The 24,711-nt window shown below is 47.4% G+C and overlaps 1 protein-coding gene across 1 annotated transcript in view; it reads right to left on the bottom strand.

The window, feature by feature from the left end:
- LOC127000950 (mucin-2-like) overlaps positions 1 to 24,711 on the bottom strand; it is a 65,427-nt gene that overhangs the window by 12,058 nt on the left and 28,658 nt on the right. The window contains exons 4-10 of the mRNA XM_050865126.1: positions 20,717 to 20,866; positions 19,881 to 20,100; positions 18,551 to 18,604; positions 16,624 to 17,445; positions 12,603 to 12,760; positions 10,033 to 10,938; positions 4,916 to 7,567 (exon numbers count right to left, since the gene is read on the bottom strand). Of these exons, the coding sequence (XP_050721083.1) occupies positions 4,916 to 7,567; positions 10,033 to 10,938; positions 12,603 to 12,760; positions 16,624 to 17,445; positions 18,551 to 18,604; positions 19,881 to 20,100; positions 20,717 to 20,866 (4,962 nt within the window). The remainder of the gene's footprint in view (positions 1 to 4,915; positions 7,568 to 10,032; positions 10,939 to 12,602; positions 12,761 to 16,623; positions 17,446 to 18,550; positions 18,605 to 19,880; positions 20,101 to 20,716; positions 20,867 to 24,711) is intronic.

Genomic DNA, 24,711 nt, shown 5'->3' with positions numbered 1-24,711 from the left:
CTCAAGCGGCTTCAGTGTGCATGGTGATATAAATTGCTGAACGTAAGCAGGGCCGCATCTGAGGAGAGTTATGGGGACGAAACATCCATAAAATATTATCTGGTACAAGATTAATTTTGGCATGATTCATTTAGTGATCCTTAATTCCTCAACACTGTCCAAAGTATTCTGAACTAAACCTCTTCAAGTACATTCCTTGATACGGCCCTGTACATCAGTATAACATATTGCTATTAACAGGGAGTCCCATTAACCTTAAGACTAACTGTAAGTTGTTTCTTAGCTGCTATGACATTTTCACCACATGGCAAAGTATGTTAAACACTTATGTTAGTTAAAGTTAGGTGACATGGAATTGATCAGACAAGTATTACACAAGACAATGACTTGACACCATCCTCAGCATTACTGTTAAAGGTGACGCTCCACCAAGAACACAGAACAAAAATGATAACTTTCCCGGTAACCCGGTAAACTTCAGCTGATTATGAAACACCCAAGATTTATACTTGAGATTAAAGTAGGGTTTGATTTTATCCAATTATTATACATCAGGCATCTTTCAAGACCCACACAGATGTCATTTTCAGCTACTTCAACTATGTATTAGGTGCTTCCTGTGACACTACATTTGTTTGTGGGTTTACATGTGTATTCTAGTCTACCCAGAGTGGACGAGGAAGTGGAAGCTTGAAGTATATGAGGGGAAAGGCAAAGCCACAGACGACTGAAGCTGTCCTCTCTGTCAAGGATGCAAGAGGATGGTGTGCTGGCCGGCAGGAAAGTGGTGGAGAAAACCTGAACACTTTTGGAAGTAGAAAAATCCTGGTACTGGTCAGAGCAAGGATTTACAGCAAATAGGAAGGTTAAGAATAAAGCTAAGCAGGGAAGAAAAGTTATAAGATTGCAAAAAAAGAAAGTGTTTGTGCATGTTGAGATATTGATAAATGTTTTGATTCTGCTCCTGAAACTCAAGACGGGAGGCACTAATATGAAACACTGAGGAATCATTCAGCAAACAGAAGTTCAGTGTTTGCAAGCTTCATGTGTTATAACAGAGAAGGAAGAGGGAAAATGCTAATTGTGGCATGTCAAGGAGGCAAGATGTGAACTGTGGAGTAATAGAATTGACGAAAACTATATATTGATGTGTTGGACAGGCAAAGAAAATAAGGAAAAAAACTGAGGAAGAAATGAAAACCAAGGAATGAAGGCCTGCATGGCTGTGAGGGGGTGAAGGCCTGCATGGCTGGGAGGGGGTGAAGGCCTGCATGGCTGTGAGGGGGTGAAGGCCTGCATGGCTGTGAGGGGGTGAAGGCCTGCATGGCTGGGAGGGGGTGAAGGCCTGCATGGCTGTGAGGGGGTGAAGGCCTGCATGGCTGGGAGGGGGTGAAGGCCTGCATGGCTGGGATGGGGTGAAGGCCTGCATGGCTGGGAGGGGTGAAGGCCTGCATGGCTGGGAGGGGTGAAGGCCTGCATGGCTGTGAGGGGTGAAGGCCTGCATGGCTGGGAGGGGGTGAAGGCCTGCATGGCTGGGAGGGGGTGAAGGCCTGCATGGCTGGGAGGGGGTGAAGGCCTGCATGGCTGGGAGGGGGTGAAGGCCTGCATGGCTGTGAGGGGGTGAAGGCCTGCATGGCTGGGAGGGGGTGAAGGCCTGCATGGCTGGGAGGGGGTGAAGGCCTGCATGGCTGTGAGGGGGTGAAGGCCTGCATGGCTGTGAGGGGGTGAAGGCCTGCATGGCTGTGAGGGGGTGAAGGCCTGCATGGCTGTGAGGGGGTGAAGGCCTGCATGGCTGGGAGGGGGTGAAGGCCTGCATGGCTGGGATGGGGTGAACATAGCTGGGCACAATAACAGAAAACCTTATTCCCGATAACCGATAACTGATAATGGAAAACCTTATCGGTGATAACTGATATTTGTTAACTGGAGACACAAATATAGGCGATAACCGATACCTGATATAAATGCACAATTCCGATATGCGAAAACGATACTATATTGATATTTCAAATAAAAAATTATAGATGAATTCAAATTTTCATTATCTGTATTTTAGAAAACTTCCAAAACCTGAAAACCACGCTTTGACACGTACCTATGGACGGTAATACTGGAAACGCCTGAACTGGTGTTGTGTTATTTGGCGTCCCCACCGTCAAAAGCTGCTGCTTTCGTTTGCAAACACTGGTCTCTCGTGAACTGCGCATGCTCAGACCAGCAAGCGTAGACCTGTACAGTCTCACAAAGCTTTTTAACCGTAATTAAGAGTTGCTGGAAGGATGAATCAGACATACGGTACCACTACCAACATCCTCGCTGCTTCTAGAACGACACTCTGTACGAGTTGTATGTATTTATATGTACAGAGTGTCGTTCTAGAAACAGCAAGGATGGTGGTACTGTTTGTCTGATTCAGCCTTCCAGCAACTCTTAATGTGTTAAAAAGCTTTGTGAGACTGTGGAGGGCTACGCTTACTGGTTCACGGGAGACCAGTGTTTGTAAACAAAAGCGCCAGCTTTTGACGATGGGACACCAAATAACACAATACCGGGTGCCTTCAATACCATGGCATGCTCACAAACGAATATGGAATATCAAATTTGAGGCAGTGAATAATCATTTTTGGGGCAAAGTTAAATGATTTTTCTCTTTGATATATTGATTTTTGACTCTAACATAAAAAAATAACCAAGTGTTTTAATGTTGATGATCTAAGTATGAAATCTCTTCACCGAAGATATTTCATACCCTGAAGTTTTTTCAAACAACACCGGGCGCCCGGGCCACGCATGCGTAGTAGGGAGGAGACAAATTTTTTTTTTTTTTTTTTTTGAGGTGGAAAAAAGTAGCGATTATCGCTAGTTTGGTTACAAAAGTAACGAAGATACCGATATATATTTAAACAAGTAGCGGATGGCCGATAACCCAATTTTGTTATTAGCGATAAAGTATTGCGATAACTTATCGCGATAACGCCCAGCTATGGGGGTGAAGGCCTGCATGGCTGTGAGGGGGTGAAGGCCTGCATGGCTGTGAGGGGGTGAAGGCCTGCATGGCTGTGAGGGGGTGAAGGCCTGCATGGCTGGGAGGGGGTGAAGGCCTGCATGGCTGGGAGGGGGTGAAGGCCTGCATGGCTGTGAGGGGGTGAAGGCCTGCATGGCTGTGAGGGGGTGAAGGCCTGCATGGCTGTGAGGGGGTGAAGGCCTGCATGGCTGGGAGGGGTGGCCTGCATGGCTGGGAGGGGTGAAGGCCTGCATGGCTGGGAGGGGTGAAGGCCTGCATGGCTGTGAGGGGTGAAGGCCTGCATGGCTGGGAGGAGGTGAAGGCCTGCATGGCTGTGAGGGGTGAAGGCCTGCATGGCTGTGAGGGGTGAAGGCCTGCTTGGCTGTGTGGGTGTTAAGGCCTGCATGGCTGGGAGGGGGTGAAGGCCTGCATGGCTGGGAGGGGGTGAAGGCCTGCATGGCTGGGAGGGGGTGAAGGCCTGCATGGCTGGGATGGGGTGAAGGCCTGCATGGCTGTGAGGGGTGAAGGCCTGCATGGCTGGGGGGGTGAAGGCCTGCATGGCTGGGAGGGGTGAAGGCCTGCATGGCTGGGAGGGGTGAAGGCCTGCATGGCTGGGAGGGGTGAAGGCCTGCATGGCTGTGAGGGGTGAAGGCCTGCATGGCTGTGAGGGGTGAAGGCCTGCATGGCTGGGAGGGGGTGAAGGCCTGCATGGCTGGGAGGGGGTGAAGGCCTGCATGGCTGGGAGGGGGTGAAGGCCTGCATGGCTGGGAGGGGTGAAGGCCTGCATGGCTGGGAGGGGTGAAGGCCTGCATGGCTGGGAGGGGTGAAGGCCTGCATGGCTGGGAGGGGGTGAAGGCCTGCATGGCTGGGAGGGGGTGAAGGCCTGCATGGCTGGGAGGGGGTGAAGGCCTGCATGGCTGGGAGGGGGTGAAGGCCTGCATGGCTGGGAGGGGGTGAAGGCCTGCATGGCTGGGAGGGGGTGAAGGCCTGCATGGCTGGGGGGGGGTGTCGGCCTGCTTGGCTGGGAGGGGGTGAAGGCCTGCATGGCTGTGAGGGGGTGAAGGCCTGCATGGCTGTGAGGGGGTGAAGGCCTGCATGGCTGGGAGGGGGTGAAGGCCTGCATGGCGGGGAGGGGGTGAAGGCCTGCATGGCTGGGAGGGGGTGAAGGCCTGCATGGCTGGGAGGGGGTGAAGGCCTGCATGGCTGGGAGGGGGTGAAGGCCTGCATGGCTGGGAAGGCATGGCGCTCAAGGCTTCCTGAGGTCACACACTCGTGAAGGTGCCTGAGGGAGGAGCACTGTGTCTGTGCACCTGTACACCCACATCACAGCTTGTGCAAGTAATACATGTTTCCCTGCACAGGAGGTGGAACACAGAAAAAGGATACGAAAAAATAATTGAGAATTCTAAAAAGAAAATTAAACCAAAAATAATTCCAATATGTCTAGGATTAAAAATTAAAATCAACCATTCCTTTTACAAAAACTAGTGCAGTTGCTAAACTGATGCATAACCTTTTTGTTCAAATACATTTTTCTGTATGTTCTCTGCTGGACAGACATCTTCACACAATCCTATAACATCTATTCAAAATAAAAATAAAATATATATGTACTTATTTGTGAGCATGTGTATGTACCTATATACTATACATATAATAAAGCTGAGCAGCTGTATGAAGGACAGGACCGTCTGGGTACTTAAATCCTGCAAGCAGCAACAAAACAACTGGTTAGGCTTGGTGGCACGGAGGAGGAGGAAGAGACAGACTAGGAAGGAGGGTGTTGGTGAGGCTTGGAGGGGTAGAGCAAGGAGGAAGGAGGAAGGAGGAGGCAGCAGGAGGAGGGAAGGAGGCATGGCAGGTTTAGTGGATGAGTCAGGCTGGGGAGAGAGGGCGGCCACACAGCCTTACTGGGGGAGCTGGGGGGGATGCCTCCTCCCTTACGGCCTCAGCGAGGGCAGCCTCCACCCTCTCCTGGGCTGCCTCCCTCTCCAGGACGGTGGAGGCAGATGACTCATCGGTGGAGGGCGTGGGGGAGTCCTGCAGGGAGGCCAAGTGGTCCAGGGCCGCACGGGTGGTGGAGGCAACGATGGCCTCGGCTACAGCCTCCACGGCGGGGCGGGACGGGGCAGGGGCAGGAGGCTCCCCCACCACCTCCCCACCCACAGTCTTGGTGGGAGGTGTGGGCTCTGAGGCGAACTGGTCAGCGGTGAGCGTGCTGACCGCAGGGCCAGCGGAGGCAAAGAAGGGAGCAGCCATCACGGAGTCACCCTCCTTTTGGGGCGTCTCCTTCATGACCTGCATCCTCTCCGGCGTCTTTTCTTTGGAAAACTGGTCAAAGGTGATGGTGCTGACGGCAGGCGTGGCTGCGGTGAAGAAGGGAGATGTCACCACGGCATCGCCCTCTTTCTTGGGCGTCTCTTTAATGACCTGCGTTCTCTCTGGTGTCTTCTCTTTCATGAACTGGTCGGCTGTTATGGAGCTGACCACCGGGGCCGGGGCAGTGAACAGCGGGGCAACAATCACAGCATCACCTTCTTTCTTGGGCATCATCTTCATTACTGGCGTTCTCTCTGGCGTCTTTTCCTTGATGAACTGGTCGGCGGTGATGGTGCTGACGGTTGAGGTGGCTGCGGCAAAGAAGGGAGCAGCCATTACTGAGTCACCCTCTTTCTGGGGCGTCTCCTTCATGACCTGCGTTCTCTCTGGCGTCTTCTCCTTGATGAACTGGTCAAAGGTGATGGTGCTGACGGCAGGCGTGGCCGCAGTGAAGAAGGGAGCCGTTACCACAGCATCGCCCTCTTTTTTTGGGGTTTCTTTGATGACCTGCGTTCTCTCAGGAGTCTTCTCTTTCATGAACTGGTCAGCCGTTATTGAACTGACCACCGGGGCCGGGGCAGTGAACAGCGGGGCAACCATCACAGCATCGCCTTCTTTCTGGGGCGTCTCCTTGATGACTTTTGTCCTCTCTGGCGTCTTCTCCTTGATGAACTGGTCGGCGGTGATGGTGCTGACGGCTGAGGTGGCTGCGGCAAAGAAGGGAGCCGTCACCACAGAATCACCTTCTTTCTGGGGTGTTTCCTTGATGACTTGTGTTCTCTCCGGCGTCTTCTCCTTAACGAACTGGTTGGCAGTGATGGTGCTGACCACTGGACTGGGCGAGGTGAAGAGCGGGGCGACCATTGTGGGCCCAGGGGATGACTCTGCCACGGATGCCGCCCCCTTGCTGGGAGAGGCTGTGCTGGTGCTGGGCTGAGGTGTGCTTGCTGGCTCCTGAGGGTTTGCTGGTGTGGAGGTGGGCTGTGCTGGATGCTGCTGCGGGGCAGAGGTGGAGGAAACCGTCTGTGGGGTGGTGGTGGAGGAGGAGGCTGTCTGCACTTGTATAGGGCCTGATGGACCCCCCTCCAGCCCCAGTATGGCCAGACTGACGTGGCTGGTCACGATGCAGGGAGCCACGCCCGCCTCGCTGCTCTCTATCTCAACATTGGTGTCCTTGGTGTCCTTTACCAGCAACTGCGTCTCCGAGGGCAGCAGGGCATCAAGAAGGATCTCCGGCACTTCTGGTGGCACTGAGGGGGCATCTTTCTCGTGGTGGAAGGAGGTGTCCAGCCCCATCACGGCGATCTCCCGCTCCTTGTCGGTCTGTGTGCTGTGCTCCGTGCTCTGGGCCGCCTGGGTCTGGGTGGACGTGCCCTTGCTGGTTGTTCCTACAGCAGCGTCCTGGGGAGCGTTTGCAGCCTTGTACACCACCTCAGGCACATCCTCCTGCAGCACCACCTGGGCTGGCAACTGCTCCTCCTCTGTGTGGTTCTCCTCGGCGAAGGACACGAAGTCAGAGATGTCTGCGCCGGTCTCTGTGGCCTCTGAGGGCCCCTCCTCATCCCCTGTGGCGCTGGTGGAGGAGGAGTACGAGGGAAGCTTGAACGTCACCTCCTTGGGGGTGGGCGGGGTGGCCTTGGCAGGAGCTGGTGCAGCCTCTTCGGGCTTGGCTGGAGCTTCTGGCGGCTCCTGGGCCTTAGGGGGGGTGCTGGGGGCCTCGGGTGGTCCTGGGGCTGCTGTCCCCTGAGCCCTGGCCTTGTCACCTTCAGACAGAGCCTCTCGTAATGCTGAAACATTTGTGTGACCCTCCTCGGGGGCAGCAACCCCCTGGCCCACCCCAGGGGAGGCCTTTTCTTCAGTGGGAGCCTCCCCCTGGGGCTGGCCTGGGGTGCTGCCCTCCCCCTGTGGAGCAGGGTGTAGGGGAGGGGAGGTGTCTACAGTAGCAGGGGAGGAAAGGACAGTTACACCTTCTACCTTCAGCTCGGGAACTACAACCTGGTCCTCCTCCAGGGGCTCCTCCTCTGAGGTGGAGTCCCCGGCCCTCAGGTTAGCTCCGCCCCTCCCCCCATCCTGCAGCTGCTTAACCTCCCCATAAAGGGCCTCTGAAATGCTGGACAGCTGGTCTACCTGTAGCTCCTGCAGGTGGCGGCGCAGGGAGGTGGGGAGGGAGGTGTCCTCGCTGAGCGTGGCCGTGAACTGCTCGCTGCTGGGCTCCTCCTCGCTGGTGATCTCACTCACCTCCTCCTGCAGAGAGGACACAGTCAGACATGGCTCCTGCTGCCACACACATCACACCCACACCCTCACAGGCACACCACCGAGGCAAACACTCTCCAGCAGCAGCCACTCATCCATGAGGGGAGCTTGGGCTAAAATATTTACTTGGCACCGATGACAGACTTGTCTCAAAAGCACTAGTACAACAACCACAACAACAATAAATAAAATAATGATAATATCAATGACATTAATAATAAAAACAATACTACACCCTGATTGTTTTCATGGCTGGTTAAGTTAGTAAAGCAAACTTGTTATTGGAAACACCTTCACAAAGAACAGGTTACACAGCACAACAACACAGCGGCTCAACATGCCATCCAGGGTACAACACCCATCACAGCAACACTTAGCAGCACACCCCTTCAGAAACATCCAACCTTTCCTGCGCTGCCACTCTCTCATCCTTCACTGAACTCTGTATGTGTGTGTGTGTTGATGCTGCCCACGTGTATCCTTTTAAACACACACACACACACACACACACACACACACACACACACACACACACACACTTAGCTTGCCATTTCATCATACCTGAGAAAAACAGAATACAACTTGTCTTCCCCCTAAACAAACCTAGACAAATAAAGGACCCACTAAAATTAACCAAGATATTATAAGACTTCTTTCATGGTATATACAAGCTTTTCACTCTCCTCCAACTTGTATTTTCCTATAAAACATCAAAACTAAATACTTATCTTCCCCGGAACAAAACTAGACAAACGAAGGACCCACTAAAATTAACTACGATATTATAAGACTTCTTCCATGGTATATACAAGCTCCTCATTTTCCTGCGACTAGCTTTCCTGCACCCCATTCATACATTCTTACAGCGAGTCTGGGCCCTGTTTGGTCTACCCAGTCTGTGGTTCGGCCCGAGTCAGTCAGTGGAGCAAGACAACACAGCAAGACAAGACAAAACAATGGCAAGGAAAGGCAAACTAATGGATACGGCAATGGATAAAAAGGACTTCCGGATACATGAGGGCAGGGAAGAACGGTACGAGACAAAACAGCAGGACAAGATATAACAATGACAAGGAAGGGGAAACTAAAGGAAACAGCAATGGATAAAAAGGACTTCCGGAAACGTGAGGGGAGGGAAGAACGGTACGAGACAAAACAGGAAGACAAGATATAACAATGGTAAGGAAGGGGAAACTAAAGGAAACAGCAATGGATAAAAAGGACTTCCGGAAACATGAGGGCAGGAAAGAACGGTACGAGACAAAACAGGAAGACAAGATATAACAATGACAAGGAAAGGCAAACTAATGGATACGGCAATGGATAAAAAGGACTTCCAGAAATATGAGGGCAGGAAAGAACAGTACGAGACATAACAGGAAGACAAGATATAACAATGACAAGGAAGGGGAAACTAAAGGAAACAGCAATGGATAAAAAGGACTTCCGGAAACATGAGGGCAGGAAAGAACAGTACGAGACAAAACAGGAAGACAAGATATAACAATTGCAAGGAAGGGGAAACTAAAGGAAACAGCAATGGATAAAAAGGACTTCCGGAAACATGAGGGCAGGAAAGAACAGTACGAGACATAACAGGAAGACAAGATATAACAATGACAAGGAAGGGGAAACTAAAGGAAACAGCAATGGATAAAAAGGACTTCCAGAAACATGAGGGCAGGGAAGAACAGTACGAGACAAAACAGCAGGACAAGATATAACAATGACAAGGAAGGGGAAACTAAAGGAAACAGCAATGGATAAAAAGGACTTCCAGAAACATGAGGGCAGGAAAGAACGGTATGAGACGAGACAGAACGGCAAGACGGCATGATGAAAGAAGGGCATGAAAGAGAATTAACTAGAGATGGTAATGGATAAAAAAAAACATGATAGGAGAGGACACAAAGAATAGGAGGAGGAGGAGGAGGAGGAGGAGGATTTTGAGGTTGGAGAAGGATAAGAAAAGGATAAGAGGAGGAGGAGGGAGGCTTACAGGTGCACAGGGGCGGCAGAGGGGAAGGAGGAAGAGAGAAGGAGGAGGAAGAAAAGACAACAAGACAAGAAGGAAAATAAGAGCAAGACACGAGGGCAAGACAATGGAAGGAAGGAATATGACAGCAGGACAGAAAATGACAAAAGAAACGAGACAACACAAAACAAAACATGAGCAGAAAAAGACGACAGAACCAGACGGATAAAACAAAACAAACACACAACATGACAAAACTAGGACAACACAATACAAGCAACACAAACAGAAGGACGACAAACTACAAGCATGTCCATCCGTGCACCGACAAACAAACAAACGAACGAACTGGTGCACTCGAAAAAAAAAAAAATAAATAAATAAATAAATAAATAAAAAAGTCTATTAGCAAAATGGCGATTGGATGCGAGGAGAGGAGAGGCGAGGAGAGGAGGAGAAGGAGAGGGAGGAAACTTACGCATCTCGCAGTGGAGGGAGTTCTCTTACTACCGGAGGAGGAGGAAGAGGAGGAGGAGAGGGAGGAGCTGTTCTTCTCTCTCCCTTCTCTTCCTTCCCTCCTGATGTCTCTTTTATCTCTCGCGAGGTTACTGGCTGTGGGGGGCGGGTCCTTGGGGGGCGTGGCGGGGGAAGGGGTGGTGGGGTGAGGTGCTGGGGTGTGTGTGTGGCGTGGGTGGTGTGGTGAGTGTATGTGAGTGTGGTTTTGTGTGGTGTGTCTCTGTGGTGGTGATGCTTGTCTGGTGGTGGTGATGTGTGAGGTGTTGCTGGTGTTACTGGTGTTGCAGGTGTACGTGTAGGCAGGGTGATTGGTGTAGCTGTTCCTCCCCATAAACAATTTAGCATAACCAAGAGGAATGGCCTGATTAAGGTACGGTGGACAGGTACAAACAGAGGCGGAGGACGAGGAAGAGGAGGGGGAGGAAGGTAATTTTGTGGTTGGAGAAGGATAGGAGGAGGGAGGTTTACAGGTGCACAGAGGCGAGGAAGAGGAGGAGGCAGAGGAGGGGAAGGAGGGGGAGGAGGAAGGGAAAGGGGGAGAAGGTGGAGAGAAGGAGGAGGAAGAAACACATCCACAGCGAATTGGGTTTCTTGCGTTACTTCTTAAATCCTGCGTCTTGAAGTCTGAGGGACAGCAACACTTAACTCCACTGCGAGATATATTCCTCCTCCCCTCCCTCCGCCTCCCCCCCTTTTCATCTCCCTCCTCCACCACCTCCTCCTTCTCCTTCTTCTTCTTCCCCTCTTCTTCCTCCGTCACCTTGCTGAGCTCCTCCTTCTCCTGAGGGGGGCGAGGTGAGTGACCATGAGAGTAGTGGTCAAGTTCTGCTAATATGCCAGAGATTGCCGTGGAGACTGTGCCGTGTGTGTGTTGTGTGTGTGTGTGTTATGTGTGTGTGTGTTATGTGTATGTGTGTGTGTGTGTGTGTGTGTGTGTGTTGAGAGATACAGGAACAATCATCAAAGAATCATTTATGGGTTAGCCAGAGTCCATGGATTTGTGGTGTTGGAGGAAAACATAGCGGAAAATGGATAAACACATTACGTATAACAAAATGAGAAAAGAAAATGTGTTGCGAGTGATATGATGTTAGTATTAGTGTATTAGTAGGGGTGGAGGAAGAGGAAAGAGGAGGAGGAGGGGGAAGGAGAGGAACCGACGGAGGAGTAGGAGGAGGAGGCAAGGAAGAGGACGGTTACATTAGAAACATCCCAAAACACACCAAAACCTTATTACTATCGAGAAGCCGCTGTCCAGACTTGCCACAGACCTGTCACTCGCACCAACGGCAACTCTCGGCCAGGGCAGAAAATAAAATAAAAACTCGTAAATCATGAGCTGCGAACAAAACAGAAGCAGGTCACTTTTTTACGGTAAAGGAAAAAGCTCAAGGGGATAAAACAAATAAAAAATAAAAAAGAAGGTCCACTAATTGCTACTCCTGTGAAAGCAAACAAGTGTCCAGAAGATGAGTTTTGGAAGGAGAGGTGTCTTGACATACTCCCTTATAAACAGAGCTTGTTCCCTTCTTGAAAGAGTTTATAAGGGACAATTTGCATGTGTTAGTTTGTCGTGAGGTATGTAACACTACTCCTGTGAAAGCAAACAAGTGTCCAGAGGAAAGGTCAGTTTTGGAAGGAGAGGTGCCTTGACATACTCCCTTATAAACAGAGCTTGTTCCCTTCTTGAAAGAGTTTATAAGGGACAATCTGCATGTGTCAGTCGGGAGGTATATAATAAGTGGTGCTAGTTTAAGAGGTGCATCACAGAGCCTGCCAGGTGGAAATAAGGTGAGTGTGCAGTGGTGTTCGTAAATCTGCCATCCATCTCGTTTTATATTAGCTCAGTTGCTCTTTTTTTATAGTGAAGGAAACAGCTCAAGGGAAAAAGTAAATAAGTAAATAAAGCCAGTGATGTGTGCTGCGTTATCAGAGCTTGACGTGACCAGAGGGTGACGCAACATATGTGAGCGAGCACTGTCAAACTAAGCCAGATGTATTCAAGGCTTAGACCACATGTTAAACTAGGAGATTGCTTGTTTTGTTTTTATTTTTACAGGTTGTGCCGATATGAAGGCCTGACTCTCCAACGGGTCACCTATACAGCAAGAGCAAGGGCAGGGATACAATAATTTTGAGCAGATGCAGCAGGTGTGGGTAGAGTACTGAGAAACTTATAAAACGAACACTGAATAAAAAATTGCTCCTAATCTACCACCACAAAAGCCAAGGAGTAGTGAGTGAAAACAGCCGATAAGGAAAAAAAAAAATTGTGAAAAGCAACGAGAATTTTTTATATTACGAGTGAAGAAAAACATGAGACACCACAGTCTGTCGAGCGGTGTTATGGGACTGGTCTGGGCAGGTCTGGACTAGCTCTTCTGCGGACTACCCTGGGACTGTATGTACATGTGGGTGTTTCAAGAGTCCTTAGTGTGTGTGCGTGACTGTGTGTGCGTGACTGTATGTGTGTGTGTGTGTGCATGGTCCCAGGGCAGCATGTACAGCCACCACTCACACACAGCCCCTGACCTTGAGAATCTTGGCTTGGAACTGTGCCTGTGAGAGAACTTCCGTGATCTTGGCGGCAGTGAGCTTGTCCGTCACCGACCCCATCTGACTCATGAGGCGCTCCATGGCCCGCTCCGTCTCCTCCAGCCGCCGCCGCAGATGGTCCAGCTGCTCGTCCTCTGTGGGGCCCTTAGCATCACTGCCTGCCCCACCCCCTTCCTCCTCGGGCTTGCAACATCAACGCTCTCCCCTCCTCTCCTGTCTAAGTGTTGTGATGACTGTCTATTCTTCACTGCCTGTCTCTCTCCTTTCCTCTGTGGAGTATATCATCACTGCCTGTCCCTTCCTTCCTCCTCGGGCTTGCAACATCAACGCCCTCCCCTCCTCTCCTATCTAAGTGTTGTGATGTCTATTCCTGCCTTCCCTCACCATCTATATGCCCCTTACCATCACTGCCTGTCCCTTCCCTCTTCCTCTGTGGGCTGTATCAACACTCCCTGTCCCTCCATTCCTATCTTAAAGTGTAGCTGTGATGTCTCTTCCCTCTGCCATTCACTGTCTGCCCCTTTCCCTCCCTATCTTAAAGTGTTGCTGTGATGTCTATTCCCTCTGCCATTCACTGTCTGCCCCTTCCCCTCCCTATCTTAAAGTGTAGCTGTGATGTCTATTCCCTCTGCCATTCACTGTCTGCCCCTTTCCCTCCCTATCTTAAAGTGTTGCTGTGATGTCTATTCCCTCTGCCATTCACTGTCCGCCCCTTTCCTTCCCTATCTTAAAGTGTTGCTGTGATGTCTATTCCCTCTGCCATTCACTGTCTGCCCCTTTCCCTCCCTATCTTAAAGTGTAGCTGTGATGTCTATTCCCTCTGCCATTCACTGTCTGCCCCTTTCCCTCCCTATCTTAAAGTGTTGCTGTGATGTCTATTCCCTCTGCCATTCACTGTCTGCCCCTTTCCTTCCCTATCTAAAAGTGTTGCTGTGATGTCTATTCCCTCTGCCTTTCACTGTCTGCCCCTTCCCCTCCCTATCTTAAAGTGTTGCTGTGATGTCTATTCCCTCTGCCTTTCACTGTCTGCCCCTTCCCCTCCCTATCTTAAAGTGTAGCTGTGATGTCTCTTCCCTCTGCCTTTCACTGTCTGCCCCTTTCCCTCCCTACCTACCTAAAAGTGTTGTGTTGGCTTATCTATTCCTGTTTCACTCCTCGTCTCTGTTCCTTTGCTTCCCTCGACAGTGGAATTTCAAATACTGCCTGCCTCTCCTACTTCCTGCATAGGGCGCTAATGGCCACTTTTTGTCTCTTCTTTTCATCCCTTCCCTCTGGCCTGGACTTACACTACTTCCCACTCCTCTTTCTCTCCCTTTATATGAAGCCTGACCCCTTTCTTTTCCTCCTCTGTAAGTCCTTCCCTCCCTGTCTGCTTCTTTGTTCCTTCTTCTCAACCTTCCTTGTGGCCTAAACTGACACTGCCTTTCATATTTTTCCTCTTTCTCTCCCTCTATGTGAAGCCTGACCCCTCTTTTTTCCTCCTCTAGAAGTCCTTCCTTTCCTGTCTGCCACTTTGTCCCTTATTTTCAACCTTCCCTGTGACCTAAACTCTCACTGCCTCCCATTCTTGTCCTCTTTCTTTCCCTCTATATGAAACCTAACCCCTTTCTTCCCCTTCTCTTTAAGTCCTTCCTTCCTGGTCCACCACTTTTCCCCTCATTAATGCCCTCCTGACGGGACTACCAAACACCCGTTCCTCACCTCGTTCTTCATGTGGAAAGATCGACAGTCTAGTGAAGTGGTGAAGACACATGCAGAGGTGCGCACACTCACACACACACACACACACACACACACACACACATGCACAAAATCAATTGAGCTCACTCTCTCTCTCTCTCAGTCTTCCACCTTATGTTTACTCTATTAGTTTTTACATTTTCCTTTTTTTCCGTTTCTTTTCCATTTCACAATAATCAGACGGTATTATTTCTCTCCTACACAAGATAGAACTAGTACGATGATATGCTTATTACATTCAACACTCACCCTATGCTGTTCAATGCCGTTCCTATAAATAGCCACCTACATACTCTATACAAGACATCCCACCCCAAGATGAGCGAAGTTAAGAAATTCAACTAGGATATAAGATTGCATCGCTGGAAATACTTACCAGGTTAATACGATATAATTTAGAGGGGAACCTTAGACATGCATAGAGGTGACATGTGCATTTTATAACTTAACCTTTATATTTGGCACGCCTATATATATTTTTTTGACTGGGTGAAATATCCTATGAATCTGAACGCTAAGGCTTGACCTGTTTCTGCCATGGACTAGTAAATTTATAATCGTAATAATAACACTCCTTGACCCTGACCTCATGCCTTAAAAGATGCCCCTGTGAGATGACCCAAACACTCTTTTAAAAATGTCCAACCTACCCTTGTAAAATCTCTCAACCTCTCCCTGTAAGATGTCCCAAACTACTACGGTACCTGTAAAATGTCCCAAACCACTCTACCTGTAAGATGTCCCAAACCACTACCTGTAAGATGTCCCAAACCACTACCTGTAAGATGTCCCAAACCACTACCTGTAAGATGTCCCAAACCACTACCTGTAAGATGTCCCAAACCACTCTACCTGTAAGATGTCCCAAACCACTCTACCTGTAAGATGTCCCAAACCACTACCTGTAAGATGTCCCAAACCACTCTACCTGTAAGATGTCCCAAACCACTCTACCTGTAAGATGTCCCAAACCACTACCTGTAAGATGTCCCAAACCACTACCTGTATGATGTCCCAAACCACTCTACCTTTAAGATGTCCCAAACCTCTCTACCTGTAAGATGTCCCAAACCACTACCTGTAAGATGTCCCAAACCACTCTACCTGTAAAATGTCCTAAACCACTCTACCTGTAAGATGTCCCAAACCACTCTACCTGTAAGATGTCCCAAACCACTCTACCTGTAAGATGTCCCAAACCACTACCTGTAAGATATCCCAAACCACTACCGGTAAGATGTCCCAAACCACTCCTAGTAACATCCAACTCCCTGTAAGCTGTCCCAACCTCTCTGTAAGATAATCCAACTCTAAAATGTCCTAAATTTATCCCTCTAAAACATCTCAAAACACTCCCTGTAAAATATCCCAAGCACCCTCTGTATAACCTGTATATTTACGGTGCCGCAACTACAGTGGTTATATGGTGTCCCTGTAATATGTCCGAACCTCTCCGTCTAACATGTCCCAATTTCTCCCATTAGCAATACTGGCATAACTTTCTCTAACTAACCAACAAGAAGTGCATGCAGTGTACACCCTTCCCTACTTACTTTTGTCACAGTCAGTCTTTGCTGCAGCGTGGAAGGCAAAAGAGGACAGTGTAAACATCTTGGGTGATAACCGGAGAACATTAACACATTGAGTCACCTAGTTGGAAATGGAGGACACCTTCCATCCTTTTTGCCCCTCATTCACTCTCATTCTCCCTCTAATTCTGTGACACCTTCCACCTTCTTTGCTCCTCATTCACATCCCCAGCACTGTACACAGCTCCTTGTTTAGCCTCTGTACTCAGGGTATAGGAAACAAGCCACTACAGCTGACTAGTAAAAGTAAGCACATTACATAGTCTCCCTCAGTACAGGTTCTACCGTTCACAGGATACCACGACAAGTAACGGATGCAACCTTGAGTACTGGTGCTGCTCCGTACTGATCACTTTCAGCTGGCAGTTTACATCTAGCGTACATTTACATGTGAGATAATTCCTTCAGTGGTCAACTTCTCTGTGGTTTTCCAGTATGAGTGTCAACAAACTGATAGCGTGTTTGTTGTACTCTCAAATCCAAACACTAGAAGCCTAACGGAAGGGAAATTACAGGCATGTGGTTTTCCAGTACGAGTGTCAACAAACCGATGGCGTTTGTTGTACTCTCCAAATGAACTAAAAGCATAACAGAAGGGAAATTACGGGGGTATGGGTCACCAGGACACAACTTGAAGCCAGGCAAGCGTATGGGAGTTACAGAATCACCTTGTTCAGCCCCTAGATCCTCCGTGTGTGCCTGCGAGGAGGGCATGGGGTGAGGCGGCGTTTGAGAGGCAGAGGACCCGGCATCACTCTCCCTGTCCTCGCCACAACACTCACTAACTTCTGGCGAGTCTCCTACTTTGGGTTCCTGTTGTAAGTTCTCCGAGGCTCCCATCTCCTGGTGTTCCTCACTGCCAGGACTCGAGTCATCCTCCGAGCTAAGCCTCCACGTGACCTTTCTCCGCCGCAATCCTTCCTCCAGTGCCTCCAGAAAGCCCGGAGGTGAGCACTGGTCCTGAGGTAAGCCGGCTTCTTCCTGGAACTCCGACAGGTTGAGGGTGTTGTGCCGTGCCTGGAAGCCCTTACTCGGGTAGGGATCGTCCACATCCGACTCACTCTCCCCCTTACCCTCGTCGGTCAGTGGGTGTTCATTCCTTAACTCCGACAGGTCAAGCGTGTACTGCCTGGTCGGTAATGGATGTCTGGGGTCACTGGTACCTCTTATGCTTGCTTCACCTCTGAGGGATGAGAAGCCAGACAAATCAGGCTCCTCATACTGGCTCTCGTCCTCTTCCTCCTCCTCGTCCAGATCCATATCGAACCCATATTTCTCCTTTAAGAGGTTCAGAATATCCTGATTCGTCCCCGTTCGTCTTCCCTGGGACCTCAAGGACTCCTGCATAGTGGCTCTGAGTCCTTCAAGCAGGCGGTCTCTGTACGTCTCCTGGGCTGACTGGTTGATGCTGGCGCCTCCCGAGATTAAGTCCGTGTCAGAATCTTGATCCAAAGACTGGGTGAGGAAGCCTTCAGGGAGATACCACTCCCCTGGGGCAGCATGGTGGGTGCGTTTGACATGAGTAAGCGTGATAAACAGAGGTGGATGAGGCGGGAGATGGGATGAGTGATATTGGAAGAAGTTGTGCATGTGAAAATGACAATGGAAAAGATAGAAGTAAATAAGAAAGACAATAGTGTAAGATAAAGCAAGAAGAATGGAGAAGCAAAGTGGATGAGGGTGAGAAAAAGGGTGAGTGAGAAATGAAAACAAGAGGAGTGGAGAGTGAGTGAAGGTGAGTATAAGTGGGAATGAGTGAGAATGAAGTGATTAAAAGCAAAGAAAGTGAAAATGGAGTTATTACAATTGAAGAGGGGAGACAGAATGAGATTAGGAGGGTGAGGAGGATGACATGGGTGATGGAGCTAGGTGGAATGGCCATCTGGGTGCAGGGTGGACTGTGTGGAATGAGGTGGTGGAAAGTGGTTGGTTGCTTATCATTCTTCCATTCCTCATAGGCAATCAAAGTCAATATGTGCGCTGTGCTCATTCACAGGTCAAAAAAAGAAAGACCTTCAGATCAACATAACCAAACGAGAGGAGAAATGAAGCTTTACTCAAAATAGAAACACTATAGTCTGTTCGCTTAAGTCTGACCCAAGCTGACAACATAAACCTAAGCGTGTTCGTAAGCACAGTGCAGATTAGCAGAAAGTGCTGCGCGAGATAAACACAAACTTGACTGCGGATTTCCTACAGTCAGACCTCACCAAACTACAGGAAAGGAACAAAAAGTGGCTGTTAGAATTCAATGAAGAAAAATGTAGACTCCTGCACCTTGGGAGGGGATATACAGCACACCAATACCACATGGGAAACACTCCACTATCCACCACAGAGGCAGAGAAAGACCTGGGAGTGTATGTTACCAGGCTACCAGTGAAGGCGAAATACATGCCAATCGCAGCGGACGAGTTAAAGAAAACTTGGAAGCCATAGCAGTAGCCAATCAGCACTCAGCTTGCAAACACGCTTAGGTTTATGTTGTCAGCTTGGGTCGGACTTAAGTGAACAGACTATAGTGAAAATGGTGTAAAAAGTTTGAAATAAAATACGAGAAAAAGACAGGCATAGGCAAGACAGAGGAGGACCTACCCAGCTTCTTTCCCTTAGTGTCCATCTTTCCCTGTGTGCGGCTCACTCTCGCTCCTTGAGGCAGCAGTGGGGCAAAACAGTAACGTGAGGTCGTGGCTCCACAGGTCACCACAAGCCCATTACTGGCCCTGCATTCTGCCCTCCCATGAAGAAGCCAAAAATCTTTTCTCTGAGCCTTCAAAAATACTTGATAGTTTGTGAAGATCAAGAGCTTGTAATATTGGAATAGGAAGAACAACGGATCAAGTCAGAGGATAATTAAAATTGAAAAAAATAAAGGTAAAACTGAATACCAGAACTATGGGCACTGTTTCCTGCCATGCAAAACCCCGAAAAATTCTACCTAGTAAAAATTAATTGTGATATTTCTGTAGGAGGAACATAACTCAAGTTGGAAAATAATTAAAATTGGAATGTTGACCTGGATATCATAACTAGAGAGAAGTTCTATTTGCTTATATTTCTATAGGAGGAACATAACTCATGGAAAATAATTAAAACTGGAATGTTGACCAGGATATCATAACTATAGAGAGAAGTTCTATTTGCTTATGATATTTCTATAGGAGGAACATAACTCATGGAAAATAATTAAAACTGGAATGTTGACCTGGATATCATAACTATAGAGAGAAGTTCTATTTGCTAATGATATTTCTATAGGAGGAACATAACTCATGGAAAATAATTAAAACTGGAATGTTGACCAGGATATCATAACTATAGAGAGAAGTTCTATTTGCTTATGATATTTCTATAGGAGGAACAGTCATAATTAAAACTGGAATGCTGACCAGGATACCATAACTATAGAGAGAAGTTCTATTTGCTTATGTGACTACCCCTCAGCAACACTTTCCAACGGTTCAAACCTCATGAACCCCCAACCCAGGGAGCACAGAGACATTCACACCTCATACACACATACACAGGCACTCCCGCACTTGTGATCGGCTCCTCGAGTTTCTTCATGACTCAGAATGCTGACAGGTCCAACATTACTCTTGTCAATAGCAAACACTGTACAGAGTTTACTTAGCGGGTGTTTGGTAGTCCCTCAGTCCTTAAAATAAAACCTAATTCCTAACATAATAACCGCAGCATATGTACACACGCTTCTAGAATTGAGCCAAATGAAAAAGGCTCAATATAAATCAACTTATAATCACAAACAACCTCTCCATTCACATAGGCAGCACAACAGTAGACACTTTTTCACATTTAGCAACACACACACACACGCACACACACACACAAAATTTCCCTATACCATGACACACAGAACAGTAATGACACAAACTTGCATCCTTCAACACACACACACACTTACCGATCTTAGTGTCCGTCATCCCCTGCTGCATGTCCGGTTGGTGTTTGCGTCGTGCTGACCTCGAGTCTTCCCGTTGCTGCCGCCGAATCTGGTCGCGAGTGGACACGTCGGCATTGTCTAAGTACTCCTCGGCAAACACATACTTCCGGTACTCAGGGTCGAGGCCAAAGTCCTTCAGCTTGGGGGTCTTGTCGTCATCATTACCCTTTTTGAAGAGGACCTGAGGGAAGGGAACGAAGGTGAGTGGGTCAAGGTGTTTCTGTTGGTGTTACTTTGTGTTGTGTTGTGTGTGTTTTTGAGGTATTATTCTGTAAGTGATATTTCTCTCTGTCTCTAATACACACACAAACACATACACAGACTACCAATTCTTGACGAGGACCTGCGGGAAGGGAACGGAGGTGTGTGGGTCAAGGTGTTTCTGGTGATGTTACTTTGTGTTGTGTTGTGTGTGTGTGTGTGTGTGTGTGTGTTTGAATGCTGCATTATCCTGTACCAGTGATATTTTTTTCTCTCTCACTTTTTTTCTATTTACAATGCGGGAGGCAGCTCATGGACAAAAAACAGAAACAACAACAAAAATGCCTGATAATCACTGCTCCATAAAAAATAAAAAACTGACCTTCATGATGGCGTAAACGAAGAAGAAAGAAAGCAAAAGGAGGAAAGAGAGAGAGAGAGAGAGAGAGAGAGAGAGAGAGAGAGAGAGAGAGAGAGAGAGAGAGAGAGAGAGAGAGAGAGAGAGAGAGAGAGAGAAGAAAATAAGTAGAGAAACAAGTAAAGAGAACAAATAAAATAAACAAATATAAATAAACACCTAAATAAGCCTGACTAACCTTCATGATGGTGTAGACGAAGAAGACCACGATGCCCACCGTGTAGAGGGGCATGATGATCCCCATGGCCCCGGACCCCTTGCTCTGGGGGGGCGGCACGATGCCCCCCGCACCCCCCATCGGCGGCCGCACACCAGGCATGGGGCCAGGCTGGGGGGGAGGAATGGGGTTATGATGGGAACAGCTGGACGCAATATAAGAAACAGCAGTGATTTAGGATTTGTTTACACCCTTGATTTTTTTGTCAATATTATCTTTTTATTCTTATTTATTTTTTGCAACATTCGAAACACCTGTAACTTAGTTTGTTTTGCCTTGTTATTTTTTGTTATTGATATTGTAGTTTTTTTCTCCTTTGCAACATAAGAAACACCTGTGATTTAGTTTGTTTTGTTAATTTTTGTTGTTGATATTGTATTTTTTTTTCCTTTGAAACATAAGAAACACCTGTGATTTAGGACTTGTTTTGTTATTTTTTGTTATGGATATCATAGTTTTCTTTCCTTTGCAACATAAGAAACACCTGTGATTTAGTTTGTTTTGTTAATTTTTGTTGTTGATATCGTAGTTTTTTTCCTTTGAAACATAAGAAACACCTGTGATTTAGGACTTGTTTTGTTATTTTTTGTTATTGATATAGTAGTTTATTTTCCTTTGCAACATAAGAAACACCTGTGATTTAGTTTGTTTTGTTATTTTTTGTTATTGATATAGTAGTTTATTTTCCTTTGCAACATAAGAAACACCTGTGATTTAGTTTGTTTTGTTATTTTTTGTTATTGATATAGTAGTTTATTTTCCTTTGCAACATAAGAAACACCTGTGATTTAGGACTTGCTTTACCTCTATTTTTTTCACCCATTTTGTCACCCCAATCATCACAAGAAAACAAAGGAACACAAGAAGGGAGAAAACAACAACAGACCTGGTGGTTACGAGGACGAGTTGTTTGTGACAAGCTACACTAACTATCTAATCAAAGGTGGAAGATGAAGGACAGCAAAGGCGAAGGCTCCTCCCCACCCCCCCATCCCTCCAGCCAAAGCTGGCAGGAAAGGAAAAAGAACCATGCAGCATGGAAAAACTGCATGGAATTTATGTAGGAAAGAGGAAAGAACTACCATTACTGCTACCACTAACCGGGCGATAAAAGCGGACAAGGACACCAGTATTCGAAAGAACTTAACGTTATTACGACAATGAGTAATATCTTAGTTGCTGGTTGGATTCAAAACACTTGTCTAATCTATTCTTGAAGGCCGTAACTGTTGTACTATCAACGACATCACAAGGTAGAGAGTTCCAAACATTAACAACTCGATTGAAGAAGAAGTGTTTAGCTTCGTGCGGCGAGAATCTTTTACCACTTATCTTCAAATTGTGATTTCTTCTTGTTCTATTTGATCGATCAATTGTAAAGTAATCTTCCGCATTAATATCACTGAATCCTTTGAACATTTTAAACACTTCTATTAGGTCGCCTCGCATTCTTCGTTTTGATAGGCTGAATAAATTTACTTCTTTAAGCCTTTGTTCATATGACAAATTTCTCAACCTAGGAATCATCTTTGTTACTCTTCGTTGGACCCGTTCCAACTTTTCTATGTCTTTTCTGTAGTAGGGAGACCAAAACTGTACACAGTACTCTAGACGGGGTCGAACCAACGAATTATACAGTTTTAATATTACTTTTTCCGATTTATTATTAAAGACTCGTCCGATGAAGCCAACCAATTTATTTGCAGTTTTAACTACCTCTGAACAAACCTCTGAAAACCACAGGGGTGATGTAACAGATACTTGAGAATGCTAACAATCCACAATTATCTACTGGCCCCCTAAAAACAGCTGTAGACCACTGTTTCCTTATACAACTATAGTAAAACCCTTTGTGTATCTTTAGAAACATTATAACTGACCCAAAAGCAGTAAAAAATAATAAAAAAAGGTTAAAATGCACTGAGTAATTACTTGACGGAGCAGAAAATATAAGAATACCCAAAATTATTACATTAAGGAATTCATGGGCCTTCCCGTGAATAAGCAAATCCACGAGGTTACGAGGGCAGATGTTAACCATGTGGGAAAAGCCATTATATCTATCATCATCACCATTATCATTATCATTAGAAGCAGTATCACCACCACTACCAGCATCATCAATGTTGTACAATTTTCAATGATACCATCACAGCCAACACCATCATCATCATTGTCATCCCATTTTCACTACCATCATCATCACCTTTACCACCATCATCACCACCATTTCAACCATCACCACCACCACCACCATCATTCTCATCCCATTTTCACTGCCATCATCATCACCATAACCACCAGCACCATCATCATACACCTATTTAATTTATATCACGGCAGAACTATAAATAAGATTCGCCTGCACCACTAACGGGCTGGGGTCATCGAGGAGGCCCCTCAAGAAAAAAATAAAATAGAATAAAATAATCATGGGAACAGTGGCAAAACGTACACAAAAATAATTATAAACATCCAAGCTGGTGGTTAGTAAAAAGTCATTTATATTTACAAAACCCAAAGTTCTTCTGTCTGTCTTTCCTGTTTGTGAATGAGAGGTGATGTGAACTATTTTTTTGTAGTACAGTATATCTGGTAAGTGTTTGGAACCTTACTCCTGTTGGAAGGTTAAAGAGAGCTACAACCCCCCCCCCCCCCTCCCTCCCACTATCCCTTCTCCTACACTCTACTTGGCCTTCTTCTGTCTGTGTGGCTTCTCCTCCCATCTAATCCTCTCCCTATACCCTGACCATAAGATAATACCACTACTTGGGTTTTTTGTTTTGCTTGTGTTTTGCCCTCAAGTCGTTTACCGTAAAAAACAACAAACATCCCCTTCCCTTCCCCCTCTCCCCTATGATCCCCTCCTCCCCCTGAGCCCTACTGATGCTCCATTGTGCAGTATGTATTTGAATTTTGATATATGAGAGTGAAATACTGTATACATTTCCTGGTATATAATTAAGCTCTTGAAATATCAAAAAACAAAATTTGCCTCAGTGAAACTTGAAAAATTGGGTCTTTATTGTGGTGGAGGGGGTAAATAAGGTGGAGGATTTGTATTATTGAAAAGATAAACGATTTTTTTTTTCATGTTACATAAAAACATCACAAATACAAAGTCTATGGTAGGTACAGCTCATGTTTTATTGATTTTATACTGAAAGAGTCAAGGCACAAAACTGTCATTATTAGTAGAAACATTGTTATCGAAGAAAAAACTCGCCCTCCTCACCCAAACCCACCCACCACACAGTCCACAAAACTCATCAGCCCCATTCATACACCCACCACCCTGCTCCGGCCCCATCCCATGCCCAGTACTCACCCTCAAATCCCCTCCCGGCACAACGCTCCCCAGCACCTCATCCCCTGCCTGTATGGGATGGGGCGGGGGCAGGCCTGGGGTGACAAATGCCAGCTCAGGGCCACCCAGGGCCGAGGGACATTCAAGGCTGTCAGCCGGGCATTCATCGAGAGGGTAGGAGTGAGGCTTTCCAAGGGAACTCCAGGCTTCCGTTGAGACCTCTGGAGCCTCCCCCTTCTCCGCCTCTTTGGCAAGGTCTGAGGCGAGGCTCTCCAGCATCCGCTTCTGCTTGGCCATCTCGCGCTGCAACTTCTTCCGCTGCCGGTGGATCTTGGGCAGCATGAAGTGCACCATGATGCCTCAGTGGCAGTGAGGCTATGCCAGGAGCACCCCGCACACCCCTTCAACAACCTCACCCAATAATGACAGCTGCCGAGAGCCTCTGAAGGGCGGCAGCAACACTGTGGTGCTTAAAGTCTTCTGCTAAGCTCTTTCCTTCAGTGACTCAGGTGTTGTCTGAGCAGAGCTAGCAAGCAGCCCTTCAACAGGAAGACACCGTTGAACGACTATAAGCGCAGGTTTTCACTATGCCAGTATCAGAATCTTGTCAACATAACAGATTGAGCCAAACCTATAACTTGTATTGATG

This window comes from Eriocheir sinensis, chromosome 19 (genome assembly GCF_024679095.1).
Source record: "Eriocheir sinensis breed Jianghai 21 chromosome 19, ASM2467909v1, whole genome shotgun sequence".
Lineage (NCBI taxonomy): Eukaryota > Metazoa > Arthropoda > Malacostraca > Decapoda > Varunidae > Eriocheir > Eriocheir sinensis.
Note: the sequence above shows the minus strand (reverse complement) of the source record. Positions and strands in the feature narration are given on the sequence as shown.